At 45.7% G+C, this 16,136-nt stretch overlaps 2 protein-coding genes across 9 annotated transcripts; one reads left to right on the top strand and one right to left on the bottom strand.

Annotated features, from left to right (window-relative positions):
* Positions 1–115: 115 nt before the first annotated feature.
* Positions 116–9,060, bottom strand: HNRNPH1 (heterogeneous nuclear ribonucleoprotein H1). Of its 8 annotated transcripts, XM_035338464.1 has the most exons (15): positions 8,910–8,996; positions 8,219–8,313; positions 7,862–7,999; positions 6,954–7,109; positions 6,618–6,761; positions 4,977–5,115; positions 3,790–3,968; positions 3,506–3,577; positions 3,293–3,432; positions 2,987–3,122; positions 2,754–2,837; positions 2,577–2,627; positions 1,417–1,509; positions 1,130–1,169; positions 815–907 (listed from the first exon to the last, which is right to left on the bottom strand). In XM_035338464.1, the coding sequence occupies exons 2-14, from the start codon at positions 8,220–8,222 to the stop codon at positions 1,141–1,143; spliced, it is 1,365 nt and encodes a 454-aa protein (XP_035194355.1). In that variant the 5' UTR covers positions 8,223–8,313; positions 8,910–8,996; the 3' UTR covers positions 815–907; positions 1,130–1,140. The 8 variants fall into 8 exon arrangements, with proteins under 8 accessions (XP_035194352.1, XP_035194349.1, XP_035194351.1 ...); XM_035338461.1 differs by lacking the exon at positions 1,130–1,169 and having other exon boundaries at positions 116–902; positions 3,293–3,405; positions 8,910–8,991; XM_035338458.1 differs by lacking the exon at positions 1,130–1,169 and having other exon boundaries at positions 116–902; positions 8,910–8,988.
* A 755-nt stretch (positions 9,061–9,815) lies between these two features.
* On the top strand, positions 9,816–15,557 carry LOC118173689 (deoxycytidine kinase 1-like). The gene is made up of 7 exons (XM_035338467.1): positions 9,816–9,929; positions 10,813–10,928; positions 11,332–11,525; positions 11,606–11,753; positions 12,351–12,466; positions 13,884–13,983; positions 15,281–15,557. Exons 1-7 carry the CDS (start codon positions 9,830–9,832, stop codon positions 15,302–15,304), a joined length of 798 nt encoding a protein of 265 aa, XP_035194358.1. The 5' UTR covers positions 9,816–9,829; the 3' UTR covers positions 15,305–15,557.
* Positions 15,558–16,136: the final 579 nt, after the last annotated feature.

The raw sequence follows: 16,136 nt of genomic DNA, 5'->3' as shown, positions 1-16,136 counted from the left end.
GTCACAATACTTCACAGCAGATGGACGTTAAGAGTACTGTGATCAGTGACACCACAGAAGCACAGTCACACTTCTGTATCTATACCACAGAAGCTGAAGTTCAAGAAGAAATGAGTTCCAGTTTTTAAAAGGAAGATTTATTTAACAAGTTTCACTTAGCGCAATACACCTAAAAAGGAAATCACAATACAATGAAAGATTAAATCAAGGCCTCAGAATTTTATACGAACACCAAGACCAAAATCCTAAAGTAGCCGTATTGCGTCTCAACACGTTTCCCCCATTAACTTAAAAAAAAGCTTTAACGTGCCTTACAGGATATTAAAAGAAATAAACTAGAACTAACATGCCAAATGTTCACTTTGAATTTCAGACACAGCTCCTATATTGTTTCTTTACAAAAAAGCATGTTTTTTTTCAACATGTATTCAAAACAGTGTTGGATGTAATATGGTATAAGAGCAACATTTAACATAAGTCAAACAGCTTTAACCTAAATACGCTTACTGCTTAAATACACTCCTACAACAAAACTAACTTGAGAAACGCTCAAAATTGTTTAACAGTTATAGTCTTTGCTCAACTTGGTTATTACATCCTAGATGAATGTTCATTTCTGTATGTTCAAAAAATACTGAACCTGAAAGGTTTTAAAATAACAATCCTGATTTCACTTACAGTAAAGCATAAATCACAAGCTTGTATTGCAAAACTGTTAAACTTAGTTTTTTGTTTTTTTGTTTTTTAAAAAAGATTTGACCAAAAGTCAGCAATTGGTTACATTCCCCAGCCGCCACTCATGTTGGACATGTTCGACATTCCACCCATGCCATTCACTCCCATGGACGCACGGTTCCCGCTGCTGTAGTAACTGCTGTTCATGGCGCCCTGACTTCCCGGGTCTAGGGTACAAAAAAGAAGAGCAGATTAGCAGCCCGTTCACACATACATGACAGATCATCCCTCTTCTCGCTGGGCCTCCTTGTACATACTTTCTACTTTGCCCAGTACTCTAAGTTGTCAGATTACAGCTCCATACCCAAGTCAGATGTAGTGTTTGTTCTATTAGCCATCTCTTTCTGGAGATTTCCCGTCCTCCATCCCATGCACTCCTCCTCCCCCCCCCCCATTACAGCACATTTATACCAGGTTAGTCTCCAGCCTCCATACTGGAAATTAAGAAATGATCAATGGCAGTCTGGAGATTGGTATTTCCTACCTATCTCTAATTTAGCAAGCTTCCCCTGCCCTCCTCCCCCAGCAACAAATTCCTGCTTTGACTATTTCCCTCTACTTCTCAGTCTCAGGGCTCATGCCACCCCATTTGTACAGTTACCCTTTAACACCAAGACCTTAGGACACACTAAGCCACAGCAGGCTTGGCGCCCCTAAAAGACACCGAAGAAATGCTCTTACCGTATCCACTCATGCTGCTTTGGCCACCATATCCGCCTCCGTAACCCCCACTCAACTGCTGGTTAGCTGGGCCGCCGTAACTGGATTGGCTTCCTTTTAAGTTAAGGACACAAACGTTAAGTACTTGCCCGTGACGAAGTCTTCCCACTATTGACAATTCCACCCTTTAACTAACTGCTCTGTTCTGGAGATGCTCACTCTCTAGCCTACTTAATTATCTTCCAAAGGTAGCAAAGCTCAAAGCTTTGAACACATTTTTAGAAGCAAACATTTTTAGAAGCTCTCATAAATCAAACGACAGGAACTTGCAAGAACCACAGCAAGAGCTTGTGGTTCTCAAGCACAGCAGGATTTACTTTTGCTGTATTGCCTGACTACATAATGGCACTGCTCTGCCTGTACAGTACACCCCCAACAGACTCAGCGTACCCAGCTTCACAGGAGACCACCTGCCCATGGCAGCACCCACCCCTTTAGGAGACAGGCCCCAGCCAGAGGCCTCCTCCTGTTCCACGCTGCTTATCCAGCACAGCTGCGCTGTGCCACAGCCCGCAGGAGGCCTCCACTTTAGCTTACTAACCACAGCTCTTCACCTATTACTTTACTCCCACAGAACCTTTCTGTAGTTAAAAACATCAGCATTACTTTAATCATTTTGTAATCAAAATGCCACAGCAGCAGTACGATGTCCAGACGCATACCAACACCTCCCGCCTCCCCTCCCACCCTCCAAGAAACCCCAGAACACCAACCACTGCCGTAAGGTCCAAGAAACCAGGAAGTAAGGTATCAGGAAGGGTATCTGCTTTAGAGACAAGCCACTTCAGACTTGTGCTGCCAGTGCACATTTTAGACTTTGAAACCATTCTGGACTTCACTAGAGCAATTCCACTTTCCCCAAATTTGAAAAAGGTTTTCCTGCACCAAGACCAAGCTTGAATGGCAGATCACACTCAACATATACACCTTCCATCACCAAACTGTATTTGTCTCAAAAACAAAAAAAAACAGGGGGAGGGAAGATGGGATAAATAGGACAGGTATTTCCCATTACACCGCGCTCCCAGGAGCCACTCATCCCATCACGCACACTCACATTCAGCACCACAGTTTATTCAGCCTATTAATAGTTCAAATGTATTCCCAAAAGGTTTATATACCTGGCAATGTGCTAGTGTTCCAATCTTGAACTACCCCTTCCGATTCCTTGACTGTGTGATTGAGACAGAATGTTGAATTTCAGTTTTTATGCCAGGCATAGAATAAGCAGGAGCTGTACAAAATTAGCCAGCTTCGTTAAACATGAAGTGCTTTTTAAGAAGTGCAGTTAGACATACCCATTGCTCCCATCATTTGACTGCCATAGGCACCACCACTTCCTCCTGCTGTAGAATTCAAGAAGAGTTCTACGTATCTGTGTTCTGGAAGAAAAAATAGGTTGCATGAGAGCATTTCACACCCAACTCACCGCAAGGCTGCAACAGATCGCCTGGCATTCCCCTTGCAGCAGACAGCGCACTGCAGTCCTGCGCTTTCCCCAGAGCCACGCACTCCCAACAGCCATACTTACGCATATTTGCTTTGTCTTTGGACATCGCGGCCACCGCGTCCTCATGAGTAGCGAATTCGACGTCTGCCTCTCCAGTCACTCTGCCATCTGGTCCGATTTCAATGTGTACTCTTACGGGGTTCAGAGGTGAGAAGAACTACATACAAAATATATAGAGATTAAAACGCACCAATATAGCACAATTCGGTTCTACAGCAAGTTGTTCTCTCAAAAGGAACACTTGCTAACAGCAGCACAGTTAACGCTTCCAGTAATGATCACAGCGTGTTAAGCCGAGTATATTAAGAGAACAGATCTGGAACTCACGTTGTAGATGTCGTTCTCCGTCGCTCTGTAAGGCAGACCTCTCATGTGGACACAGTGGCCAGTCGTGCTCTGGAAGGTGGACGTCCCGTCCCCGTATCTGTGGTCCGACATTCCTGCAGAGAAGAGAGTCCATTCTAGGTCTTTCAGATGTATTTAAGTTTCTGTTCTATATGTATTGAAAGTTAGTTACTATTCCTATTAGAGATCCCTTACCTCTTCCAAATCTATCAGAACCAAAACCATAGCCATCGTTATACCCATTGTAGTCATCGTAACCTCCATAACCTACAAACAGATGGACAACATGTTGAACTGCAGAAAGATCCACACTTACATATAAACACATGGCACAAAACAGATCAGAAAGTTCCGTTTCTTACGGAAGAAATAAAGCCAAGCACATCTACCAACCAGCGGTTACAAAGCACGGAAGACAATCACTCCAAGTGGTGCTGCTTCTCAGCTGAGCAGCTCCCTCTTGGACTCCGTATACTTACCTCCTCCGTAAGCTCCACGCCTCATTCTTTCCAAGCCACTTCCTCTACCAAGACTGTTATATCCCCGCGTCAGACCAGGTCTGTCGTAAGGACCTGGTCTCTGCATTGCCATCAGCTTGCGTGGAGGGTCATAGTGAGTGCGCACTTCTGCTCGGCTACTCTTGAAGATCTCAATGTACCTAAAATTTGTTTCCACAGGAAGTAGTCAGTCGTAAATTCCTTCCACAAAAGACCTCACAATTTCACATTTTTACAAGACATTTAGTCATAGCCTTGAAACTGGCAGCAGATTTTAAGCCAGGTTTCTTTACGTTATGTAGGCAATGACATACTACTAAAACCACTACTTTACTTTCAAATTAGTGTATTTTCAAGAAATCACGATTACTCAAGGGTTTACATGCTCCTCATACATCACAGTATCCCAACCTTAAGGGTGGGGGAGCAAGACTGATTCCCCACCCCCCTCACCCAAATTTAAGGTGTTAGTCAAAAAATGTAGGAGGGACCAACGTCCACTCAACTCAGCACTGTTTTGCTCATGTGGCAATGTAAACAGAGGGTTAAAAACCCAGCCTCCACCAAGATTTTAACCCATCAGGATGCTACAAAAAGCTCTGCATGTGCTAATGAACCCAGCCTATGCTTCAGTGATTCAGCGTAGGCAAGAAGTGCATGCTTCAATGAAAAATAGTCACAAGTAAAATAGAATAAAAACCCTTTGTGACAATTTCTTGAAAGCTATGCTTATTACATTGAAGATTAATAAATACAGTAAGAAAATTTGTTACATTTCAACTTATAAAACAAGTTTAGAAATTATCACATTTTCTTATGGTAATAAGAGTACTGTGCATGTCTTTAGAGCTAAAGGCAGAATTGGTGCTATTTGAGAAGTTAAAGCCATAGTCTCTCAACTTTGTTGCTTTCAAGCTATCAGTTTTGCACTCCTCCAGTATTACCGTGTTTTCAAAGCATGGTTAAGCTTAGCCCAGTTTTATCCTCGGTTTTGGATCAATTTAGACAGTCTGTGCCAGATGTGCAGTAGTAATACCTTTAACTTGTGACCACGTTTGAGACCAATATCCAAATAGAAATAGCATTTTTAACACTTTCAGAAGAGAGAATATGGATTTAATTGTTTACCATAAGAAAAGTGACATATCCAACCAACCATCCATCCCCACCTGTGCCCTATTCTTTCCTTGTGTTTCTTTAGAGCCTTTTCAGCTATTTCCTGTGAAGCAAACTGCACGAAGGCCTCCCCCGTACTCCTCCCCTGGAAGTCCACCGGCAATGTTATCCCATTTGGCACGATTTCCAACCCTTCAACCCAAGGACAAATAACCCCAGTAGGGGGCAATATTAACATCACAAGCCCAGTCATGAGTTTTTCTTATAGCTTTAAATACACCAGAATTTTAATATTTGTAAGAGAATGGTATGCTGATTCTAGAGCACTAGAAGAAAAAGCATGTTAACAAAAGAAATCCATGATCGCATACCATTCAGTTCATGTTCTTAACCCACCCTGCAGAGCACAGCCAAGTTCTGAGTGTCAAGTACAACTCCTCAGATAGGGCATCTAATGCAGGGTGCATTAAGAAGTTTACAACTATTTAAAACCTCTTCAATTCTGTGAAAGTATTTAAGATGAACTTTTAAATGTAACAGACTCAAACACAGCAAGTTAAACAACTTCACATTTAACAAGTATTTTTTACTAGAAGTCAGGTTAAATAGTCTTAGGCAAATATTAAGTTTCAGTATTATTTTTATCCTTAAATAAAAATAATGTATTTCAGAAGTATTAGCTTATGAACAGAAGAGGTACATTTTGTATATTAAGCACAGTAACAGCATTTAATTTATACCACTTAGCCACATAAAAAAAAAAAAAAAAAACAACTTAAAATGCACGCGCTTTGGAATTGCTCTTGTTCACATTATTACTGATTCAGAATACACAAAAAACAACTTCTGAATTTGTAAAGCTAGCAGTATTTCTAAAAAAAAAATAAAAACAATAAGCTCAATCGTATCTAGAAGGCTTGTTAAGGCAAAACATTCTAGCCAATTTTAACAGTTAGATAATTACTACTTCAAAAGTACTGACACGTTCAATCCTAGGTAAGTGAACAGGTTTTATTCTTTGCATTTATAATAGCATTCCAACTGCTAAAAATAAATGTACAACAGCTGTAAGAAAGTGAGAATTAAGGGTCAACACAAGACATTATCTCTGCATCCATAAAGACTTTAAGCTATACTACATCAAGGGCTTTTTCCCCTGGGAAGTGAGGAAGGGGGAAAAAAATCCGTACTGGGGTAGAGTTCAGCAAGATGAACTCCTTGGGGTATTACTCCCTGCTAAATGTTTAAGAAATCATGGGCACCATACATTGCCTTCCTCATCCTGCTCATTATACTGGGCCCAGCACTAACGGCATTCTGTATCCTTCACAGAAGAAAAAATAGCAGCGTGAACTAGCTAAGACTGGGTAGAAAGATCCTCCTACTTGGCCACTTATTAGAAAATAGAAAAAAAAAAAAAGTTCTCTGCTTACTTACATTTATCCTTACTTGCAACGGTATGCCGCACTAAGTATAAATTAGGACAGCTTTTGGAGATTTCCTCATACATTTATTAGGAGAATACTGAAGAAATTGCTCTCTTGAGCCCAGATAACTAACGGAGAAATACTTATTTACTTTTATTACACATCACTGTACTGTTAAAATACTACCGGGCAGTGTGGTTTTGGGGGTTTGTTTGTTTTTAAAGTATAGACCAATAGCGCTACAGCTAGTACTTTTACCCCACATACCTGAAAAAAACTGTACAATTTCTTCTTTACTACAGCCAAATGGGAGTCCTCTAAGACGTACAAAACCATCATTAGCCGTATCAGGGCTGTTGGGACCAGTATGCTTCAGAACCCAATCCATTTCAACGTTGTTTGACTTGAAAACTGTAAAAGGCACTTAGAATTAATGAATTCTGGAACGCTCAATGGTTTTAAAAGTCATTTGCCTTGAAACTAATCAATTTATGATACGCAAGTCCATTTGTCCTTTCACATGCATTTTAAAGACAAAACAACAGCTAACAAAAAGCCCATTGAGTACAAATACATCTAGTCAGTTACTAGACCAAATCAAACCTTCAACATATCTGTGTCCCATTGTTTCTCTGTCCTTTTTCAGTGCCAGTTTCACATCCTCTTCTGATTCAAGCTCAGCAAATGCTTCTCCACTTGGTCTGCCCTCCCTTGTGTAGATGAAACGGATACCTAAAGCCCCGTTTAGAATTTTGCAGTCTAAAGAAGAAGAAAAATGAATTGATTTAACTTTTAGAGGAACACGATGGCTTTACAAGTTTCAGATAAGCTAAAAGGAAAAAAATACTTAACTTCTACAAGACAAAGATAGCATATTTGTTACAATTTTATTGGTCCTTGTCTGGAAGATAAGGGCCTGGCTACAATGAACTTACCCTTCTCTTCAAGTCTCCTATTAAGGAAACATTAGGGATAAATACAAATCAGCCATTTTTAAAGTTTTGCTATCTCAAGTCAAGTGTTCTTTTGATCATAGGTGACTTCAGACTTTCTGATCAGCATGAAGCAAGAGAAATACTAAAAATCAAGTGCAGGCATGATGAACTAAATCAGGACCAAATACCTTGTACCAAATTCCTGAACTAATAAACCTACTACAGCAGCATCAAGAACTAAATTGATTTAATTAAGCTTGAAATAAGAGTTCTGAAGTTTTCTTTCAAATGGAGGCTTCTCTCTTCCATCTGCTCAAGAACAGAACGCAGTTGTGGCTGTTCCAGCAACACACAGCTGCAGCTCCTCATGTCCTGTCCCTACTAACAGAAGCATGGCTGTCCATACTGCATTCTAGGTAGGACACTTGTTTCTTTACAAACTTCACTTGATACTGGAACTACCCCAAAACTTCTGTTACTGCTCACTGTAGTATTCCTGCTGCTGCTATAGCTTCCCTGAAAGAACCCTGAGGAGCCCCTGTCACCCCAGACCCCCATTCCCTCAGTTCCACTTACCAGAGAAAAACCTCTGCACCTCCTCAGTGGAGCAGGACCAGGGCAGCCCCCTCACTTTCACCACATATCCCTCACTGCTCTCCGTGTTCAGCATCACATTGGAGGTCAGGTTGGGCTCCGCCTCGGTTTCTGTGGTAGCTGGAGAAAACCAAAGCAGCCTCTTTGAGATGCTGCGGGGCACAGCTGCTGCCCACACCCCCTCAGAGCGCCCGGCGGCCCCCCGGCCCCGGGCCCGCCCGCCCCCAAGCCTCCTCTACCTCGGACCACTGCCCGCCTCACACACACGGAGCCGCTCCCGCCCGGTGCACGCCTGGCCCACCCGCCCGGCCCGCGCCCAGCCCCCGTCCCCGCACGCACACATGGTGGGGCTCCGCGCTGGTTCTAGGGCTCCGAGCCTGATCCGCTGTCCGGAGAGCGCCTAGTCCCGGTCAGGCGGCAGCAAGCGGGCGAGCCTGTGGCGAGAGCGCGCTAGGAAATGGCGGCGGGTGCTCCCGCTTCCGCTGGGCCGGCCCTTCCGTCGCACAAAGCGCCCCGGCCCGGCCCCACGCGCCGCCCGACGGCCGGAAGCCCCCGGCGGGGAGGCGCCGCGCTCCTGCCCGGCTCGGGGCCCGAGGGGCGACGGCGGCGGAGCGGCGGCAGCGGGCCCCGCGGCGTGCCTGGGGACGGGGCGCGGAGCGCATGCGCGCCGCCACCCGGAGGGCCTCTGCCCCCCCTCCCACGGGCCCCTCCTGCGCATGCTCAGTAGCGCCACCGCACCGGGCCGCGCACCCCTACGCACACCTTCCCCGCGCCGCTCCCGCCAGGTTGCGCATGCGTCCTCGCTAGGCTACGCTCCCCCCGCCCGCCCGCCCGCCCCCCCTCCTCCGTCCCCGGTGGGTTGTGCGCATGCGTCGCCTGCCTCCTGCGCTGAACAAAGCCGAGGCGCTGCCTCCCGCGCCGAGCCGCCGCGCATGCGCCTCAGAACGGCGCGGGCCGCGCGGCGTTTCCCGCCCCCCGCAGCAACGGGCACGTCTGGCTGCACGAGAGGCGTGCGGGAAGCAGCACTTACCAGCTTCAAATGCTGACGCTACCCCGCGTGAAACAATCTGCTCGCTTCGGTCACTGAAGCCTGGTGTGTTTGTAGGAGATGGGGGAAAGAAGAGACACGGGTCACAATTATCATAATGAAAAGGAAACTAGAACTCCCTCCCATCTCCTCCAAACACACCGGACCGAGCTCGGTCTCGCCCTGAACCTCCCTGGTGCACAGACGAGCAGTTACCGGGGGTAACCAGCAGAACAGCCTCTGGCAGCAGCACCCGGACGTGTTAGCCAAGCATCCTGTGTCCCCTTTCCTTACAGCACCAGGACCAAGCAGTTCATGCCTCAACCAGTGCCCACAGAGGTAACAGAGCGCCCATGCCAGGAGTTAAAGCAAACTGTGAAGCCCCAGGCATGCCAACACTGCTGCTGGAATTGGAGCTGTGAGGCAGGGCTGCTCCCAGGGGCACCCACGTATCTCATTCATGCACACTTCCTTTCTAGTCAATAACAAAATTAACATACAGCTTTAGGTTGAAATGCTTCACTGACTGCAAATGTGCATTGCCTCATATTTCCGTAACTACATAAAACATTTTAATTTATTGGATCACAATTCAGACTACAAAAAGCAGGAAGGGTTTTTGAAACAAAATGCTCTGGAGTTGAGGTCTGGAACACAAGCAGCATGGGAGAACTCATTGAAGTTGATGCAAATCAGCCCAGCAAGTCGGGCAGTAACTTCCTGAAGGAAGCCACTCTTAAATTTCCCTCGCTCAAGCCCGATTTCAAAAAAGCCCTGCAGCAGAGGCTGGGCGGAGGCAGGAGAGGGGGGAAGCGGGCAGAGGCTGCGCGGGAGGCAGCAGGAGGCAGCCCTCCCCTCCCGCCCACCGCTTGGCGGGAGACTTAAAGCAGGCAGGAGCAGCCAGCTGCCCTCAGCGCTCCGCCATGTCCACCCCTGCCAAGCGGCGCTGCTGCAGCACCAACGGCTCCCTCGACTCCAGCTTCCAGAAGCGCCTCAAGAAGATTTCCATCGAGGGAAACATCGGTGAGCGCGGCGCCGGAGGGGGGGCGGGATGCGGGGCTCCTGCCTCAGGACAGGGGAGCCCTGAGGGGATGTTCTGAAGGGGGGAAGGGGAAATTCTCCACTGACACGGCGGGATGGCGACTGTGCCCTGACAAAGGCACCAGCCCCAACGGGTGGCCACCCTCTGCCACCTGGCCGCGTCCCCAGCTCCCCTCAGGACATTCAGAAACTGAGGCCATGGCGGGGACAGGACCCCGCCGTCCCCAGAAGCCTCCCTGCCCGAGGACAGGCCGGTGGCCATTACAGCGGGAACACGAAGCGCCCGCTGACAGCCAGCCGCCGGGCACTGGGCACCGGGAACGGAGCCAGCCCGCCCCCCCGGCCCTTCCTCCCGCGCACCCCGGCGGCGCTGCGGCTGCTGACGGCACCGGCCGCGCGCTCCCGTTCGCCTCAGAACCCCCCCGCGTGCACGCGCTCGTCCCGCCCGCGGCTCCACAGGGAACACGCTGCGCGCACGCGCGGCGGCCGCCGTTCTCCCCCCCACACCCCTCAACTGGGCCCAGCGCCGCGCATGCGCGCAGCCTCCCCGCTCTCCCGCGGCCCGCCAACAATGCGGCGCCAGCCCCGCCCCGCGGGCAGCCTGCTCCTAAAATGGCGGCTCCGGAGGTCCCGTCACGGCCCCGCCACGGCCGCCTGGCGCCGCAGATTAGCGCCGTTTTCTCGGAAATCTCTTTATTTCGCTGCGCCCGGTCTTGCTCCGAGCGGCTTCCAAGCACGCAGCTCGGCACCTCCACGCTGCCAAAAGGCAGCCCGCAGCCTCTTACACCTCACAACTGCCGCTGAGGGACAGTCAGAAAGACCACTCTAATCCACACCCTGAGTAAACTTCGCAAATCTTTTACAGCTGCAGGAAAGTCTACATTTGTCAGGCTACTTGAGAAAGCCAACGATGAGTGGGAGATAATCCCTGAACCTATTGCCAAGTGGTGCAACATTCAGACAGCTGAAGATGAGTATGAGGTAGGTGCACCGCACTTGGTAAGCGTGAGATGGGCACCCAAGAAACTGAAGTGACTGGCCAAGGAACAGGTCAAGATTCACCTCATTAGACCCTCAAGCTGCCACAGCCACTTCCAAGATGCTATTCAATGCATCTGCCAAACAGTCATCCCCCACTTCACAGGAATCATTCTGAAAGCCAGCGACAGACCTATTTAAAAAAAAAAAAAAAAAAAAGCTGTCGAAGACAGCTTTTCAGTTTCGAAAAATCTTGTTTCTGTGCCTAAGTCATTTCCTTTTTAAGAAGGATCACATACCAGAATTCTGGATTAAGAAAAAAGAATAAAAACCTGCAACTATCCAGGGTATTAAGCCTTGTCCCCAAAATACACTGGTTATTAAGTCTTCTCTCTTGTACCCCTAGGAGCTTTCAACATCTCAGAAGAGTGGAGGAAATCTACTTAAAATGCTGTATGACAAACCCACAAGATGGGCTTACACTTTCCAGACTTACGCTTGCTTGAGCCGAGTAAGGGCACAATTAAAACCCATCTCAGCCAAACTTCACGAAGCAGAACATCCAGTACAATTTTTTGAGAGATCTGTGTATAGTGACAGGTAATTACTCTCACAATGCAACCAATTTAAGTAGTTCAATTTTATCATTCATAGCATGACACTTAATGCTTTCTTTGCAGATACGTGTTTGCTTCTAACCTGTTTGAATCTGGAAACATCAATGAAACAGAATGGACTATCTATCAGGACTGGCACACATGGCTTTTGAATCAGTATGAACCTGATATAGAACTCGATGGCATCATCTACCTCAGAACCACACCTCAGGTATACCCAAGTATACCCATGACATACTGCAGTGACTAACACTACACTAGCATTTTATTCTCCAGAAATTACAGGAAGCCTACAGTAACTTCATGTTGGATTCAGAGTTCCAACTGAACTTTCTGAGCTGCTATTCTGATGCCAGCAAATGCTGTAGTTAACTAACATCTACCGCTCAGTAAGCTGAATGACGTTCTGCATCAAGTTTCACTTCAAAACCACAGTATATGGGAAGGAAAATCTTAAAGAACTGACTTTTTCTTAGCCAATGATTTAAGTGCTCCCTGACTAATTAATGTTTTTGGCACTTAAATAGTTTCATCATAAGGACTGTCAGTTCTCTGCTTAGTACTGGCATACTAAACATCCTCATATTCAGGTATCCACAGCAAGTCACCCAGCAAAAAATGCTCTCTAGTTAAGGAATAACTTGTTTAAATTATGCAGGAGGGTATCTACATGTACTATTTGCCATCTTGGTTTTCTATCTGTCAAGTATTAATTCTTCCAATTTAAGCACCACTTGATCGATTTAGTTCATTTAGCCTTTTAACACATTAATAATGTCCAGGCTTGCATTTTTTTTTTTTTTTTCAGAAATGCATGGAAAGGCTGCAGAAGAGGGGAAGAGAAGAGGAACAAGGAATTGAACTCGAGTATTTGGAAAACCTCCACTATAAACATGAAACGTGGCTTTATGAAAGAACTCTGAGGTATGAACCCATTTTTCCCTATACCATCAACATAGCTTTGATCTGCTACCGTAAAAGCAGAACACTGAAATCAAAAATTAGTGGCTTATTCAAGTTTCAGCTTACAGGCAAGCTCTTTTCTACCTCATGCTGAAGTTGATTAGGGGTAAAACAGATTTAAGGTTAGCCATATTCAGGTACAGAAGGAAGGACTTGCATGAAGCATTACCTTCAACTGAACAGCTACACAGATTTAATTTTTCTTCAGCAAGCATTTTAATTTGGTAACAAAGTACACAGGAATATTGCAGAGTTGAGACTGGATTCAGTGGGCAACTCCTAAGTTACCTACTAAGCAGATTCCAGTTCTAGCATAAGGGAAGGCAGTCTTCCAGCTACCTTTAAACCAGGGTGATTGTGTTTCAACAGTAACCAGAAAGGCTTTTGGTAGTTAGTATTAGACACAAAACCCCCAGTCCATGACTAAGATCTCTGCATACCTCCCTCTTCACTTTCCTATTGACTCATTAGTTTTCCTCACCTAAGGATTTTCTAGATGTGAATGCAAACTTCATGTTCTCCCCTGCAAGAGCCTGAAATACTTTACTGAATGGAAAGCAGCAAGTTAAACATTTATTAGTGACTGCACCACTTGACATTAGCATATAAAACAAAAGAACATCACTGAAGTGTTCAGGATGTTTTTGATAGGCAAGCATGTCTTTTCAGCTGAAATAAAAAAAAAAAACTCCTTCCAGCTGGAGTACTAACAGATTCAAAACAATTCCAGGAAAAGTATGTTAGGTTGAACATCAGTCACATCTGCTTTCCTAAGTAGAAATTTCATGTAGGATGACCCCAATGCTCAGGAGACAAATGCACTGCAGTATTATGGAATTGTGGGAACATTTACATTGTGTACTCATTCCAGACTCATGAGCAAACATTTCCTGTATTTTTAATAGGAACACTTGGTCTGCAAAACAACGTCAGAATGCTGTTCAGCACACTTACTGGACTTAAGAAATGCTTTTCAGACATAGGAAGAAGAAATGTACAGTGCTTTAGGCGAACTAGACATGAAAAGCATATAGTTGCATGGCTGCTGCCCTAGCCTGTGGCCAAAACTGTCTTATCTTGCAGCCATTTTAAATACTTTTTTGTAACCTGTTAGATGTCACCCCCATCAAAGGGTGCTATAGAACTTCAGCTTAGTACATGGATTAGTGGCTAACTACAGCAGGAACAGGGGGGACATATGGCAGGAGGCATTTTCCAGGAAATAATGGTTAAAGGAGGGTAAGTCTTCAGCATCTCAGGTGCATGGGATAATCTGAGTAGCACTGCACCCCTAAGATGTCTCAGAAAGCAATTAGATCATGCTAGTAAAAATAGTATTAAGTACTGTGTATAAAACAATTTTGCTCTCTCGTAACAGAGTTGACTTTGAGAACGTTAAAGAAATCCCCATTCTTGTTTTGGATGTCAATGAAGATTTTAAGAACGATAAGATTAAACAGCAGTACCTAATTGATGAGGTAAGTAAAAATGTTTTCTTGCATTTTCTTCTGCAGCGATAGCTCTAATTTACCAAATCTAAGTTCTTATAATTCAACTACCAAAGTGCAAAATTTAGGAGTCATTTAGTAGTAGTTTAGGGCTAGTAGAGTCAGTCTCCACCACACAGGTGCAGGAGGGGTTTTTTCCTTTCCTCCACCAAACTATTTAATCCCACAGCTATTTAATCCTCAAGCTTGAAACAGTTCACAGTTAAAACAAGTATTTTTCAAGAGGGGCAGTTGTGGGGAGAAAGCAGCGCACAGTAGCTGCACTGGAGTCAGACTGCTCTCTGCCAAGTCTGCACTGCCATGCGACTCATTAAATAGTTTACACAGTACTGTCCAATTCATGTCAGCCATGTTGTCTTTACAAAAATCCTAGTCAGCTTAGAGCTATTTATGCTCCTACACGTTCTAAGGATCTAGGCTTTTCCTGGACATCTGACAAACACCGAGATCATACGTAGTAGATCATACGTAGTTCTAAACGCATGAAGTGAAACTCGTAAGTAGGGAAGGACGGCCATTAGAGAAAACAGTGATAGGTCACATGAGACAAAATGGTGTTTGCCAATTCTGTGGGAAGACAAAACATGGGGTGGTAAATTCCCCAAATAAATCCTTCTGTTGTATGCCTAGTCCACAGCAAAAAAAAGTAACATGAAATATTCTCCCAGGTAATGTGGGTGGGGGCACAGTGTTCAGTCAGGGTACTATGGGAGCATTTGCTGTGAAGGTTTTTATGGAAACAAGCAAACAGCAGCTCAGAGTTATGAGCTGCTACCCACAGGTATTATCTTCCTTTAACTTTGTTTCACTGAAAGGCCACCACTGTTGTCTCCACTAAAACGCCTTCACCCAGCATATCAGAAGCCAGTTCTACTTTCAGCTTACGGTGGGGGCTAAAGCATACAGCACTAAACTGAAACTGTCTGGAAATTAAGCCGAAGATCTGGCAGCAATTTCTTTCTAGGGAAAAGCTACTTAAAGGCAAATCCATTTTCTTTAACAAAATAGTATACTGTAAAGCATTCCAAAAACCACCTTTCTTAAGTACATCCCATCTTGCTAATAAATTATTTAGGTTACTTAATTCTACCTAGTAACAACAATACTGAAGTGCATTTCAGATCATGAATATGTACAGGCAGAACAGTACTGGAGACTGTACAGTAACAAATCCTTTGTTCCTAGGAAAGGGGAAACTCTAATAGGGTTTTTGTTGTTTCATTCTTTTTAAAATGCATCAAATATAATACAGGCTTTGTTTTCACAGGTCAAATCCTTCCTGACTTCTTAAAGAAGATGAGAATTGAGAGGAACATCCATTACTCGATGTTCAACAGCTAAACCAGTGTTCTAAGACAATTTAAACTAGATGATGAATTATCCTACATAAAAACGAGACTTTTTCTATGTATAAATCATGTATTTTTTGTCTAGACTGTGTGGTTTGATAGAATTTACGGTATAGCTTAAAGGAACATGCATAAGATGTTTTGATAATGTATTTCGAGTATATTCTCTGCTGTTTAATAAAGATTTTAAACTAACACGGGCTCATAACCGGCTTCAAGCACAGAGGAGTTAACCGGTTATCAAGGGCCGACAACCCCGTAAATATAGATAGCAGACGCTGGGGCAGGGTTGTTTTGCAATAACTGGCATAGTTCACCATTTTAAGACGAGACTGTTATGGCGTCCAGCAGCCTTACTTTCAACTTCTGCTTTACCGAGCAGCCACTTTGAACCCTTTTACCCTACACAACGGGCGGCACTGCAGTCGCGAGCGTTACACCTGGAACAAACTGCAGTTTAACAGCATTTTCTTTACGGACCCCCCCCGGGACCCACCGGACCCCCCCGGCCCCCCCAACACACACCCCACACCCTCCGCTTTTCCACGAACACGATCGCGGGCGAGATCTGCTGGGGGGGGGCACCTCCAAACCCCGATTCTCCCCCCCCAAATCCTCAATCCCTCCCCGGTGGCTGCTCCCCCCCACTCCGCCACGCGGCCGGGGGGGTGAGAAAAGGGGGGTGGACGGGGAGCGGCGCGCGCACGCCGGGCCCGCCCGCGCCCTGCCGCCCCCCGCCGCCAGCAGGCGCCAACGCGGGGGCGCCGCGGCCCC

The sequence above is a fragment of the Oxyura jamaicensis genome, chromosome 13 (assembly GCF_011077185.1).
Source record: "Oxyura jamaicensis isolate SHBP4307 breed ruddy duck chromosome 13, BPBGC_Ojam_1.0, whole genome shotgun sequence".
Classification (NCBI taxonomy): Eukaryota; Metazoa; Chordata; class Aves; order Anseriformes; family Anatidae; genus Oxyura; species Oxyura jamaicensis.
Note: the sequence above shows the minus strand (reverse complement) of the source record. Positions and strands in the feature narration are given on the sequence as shown.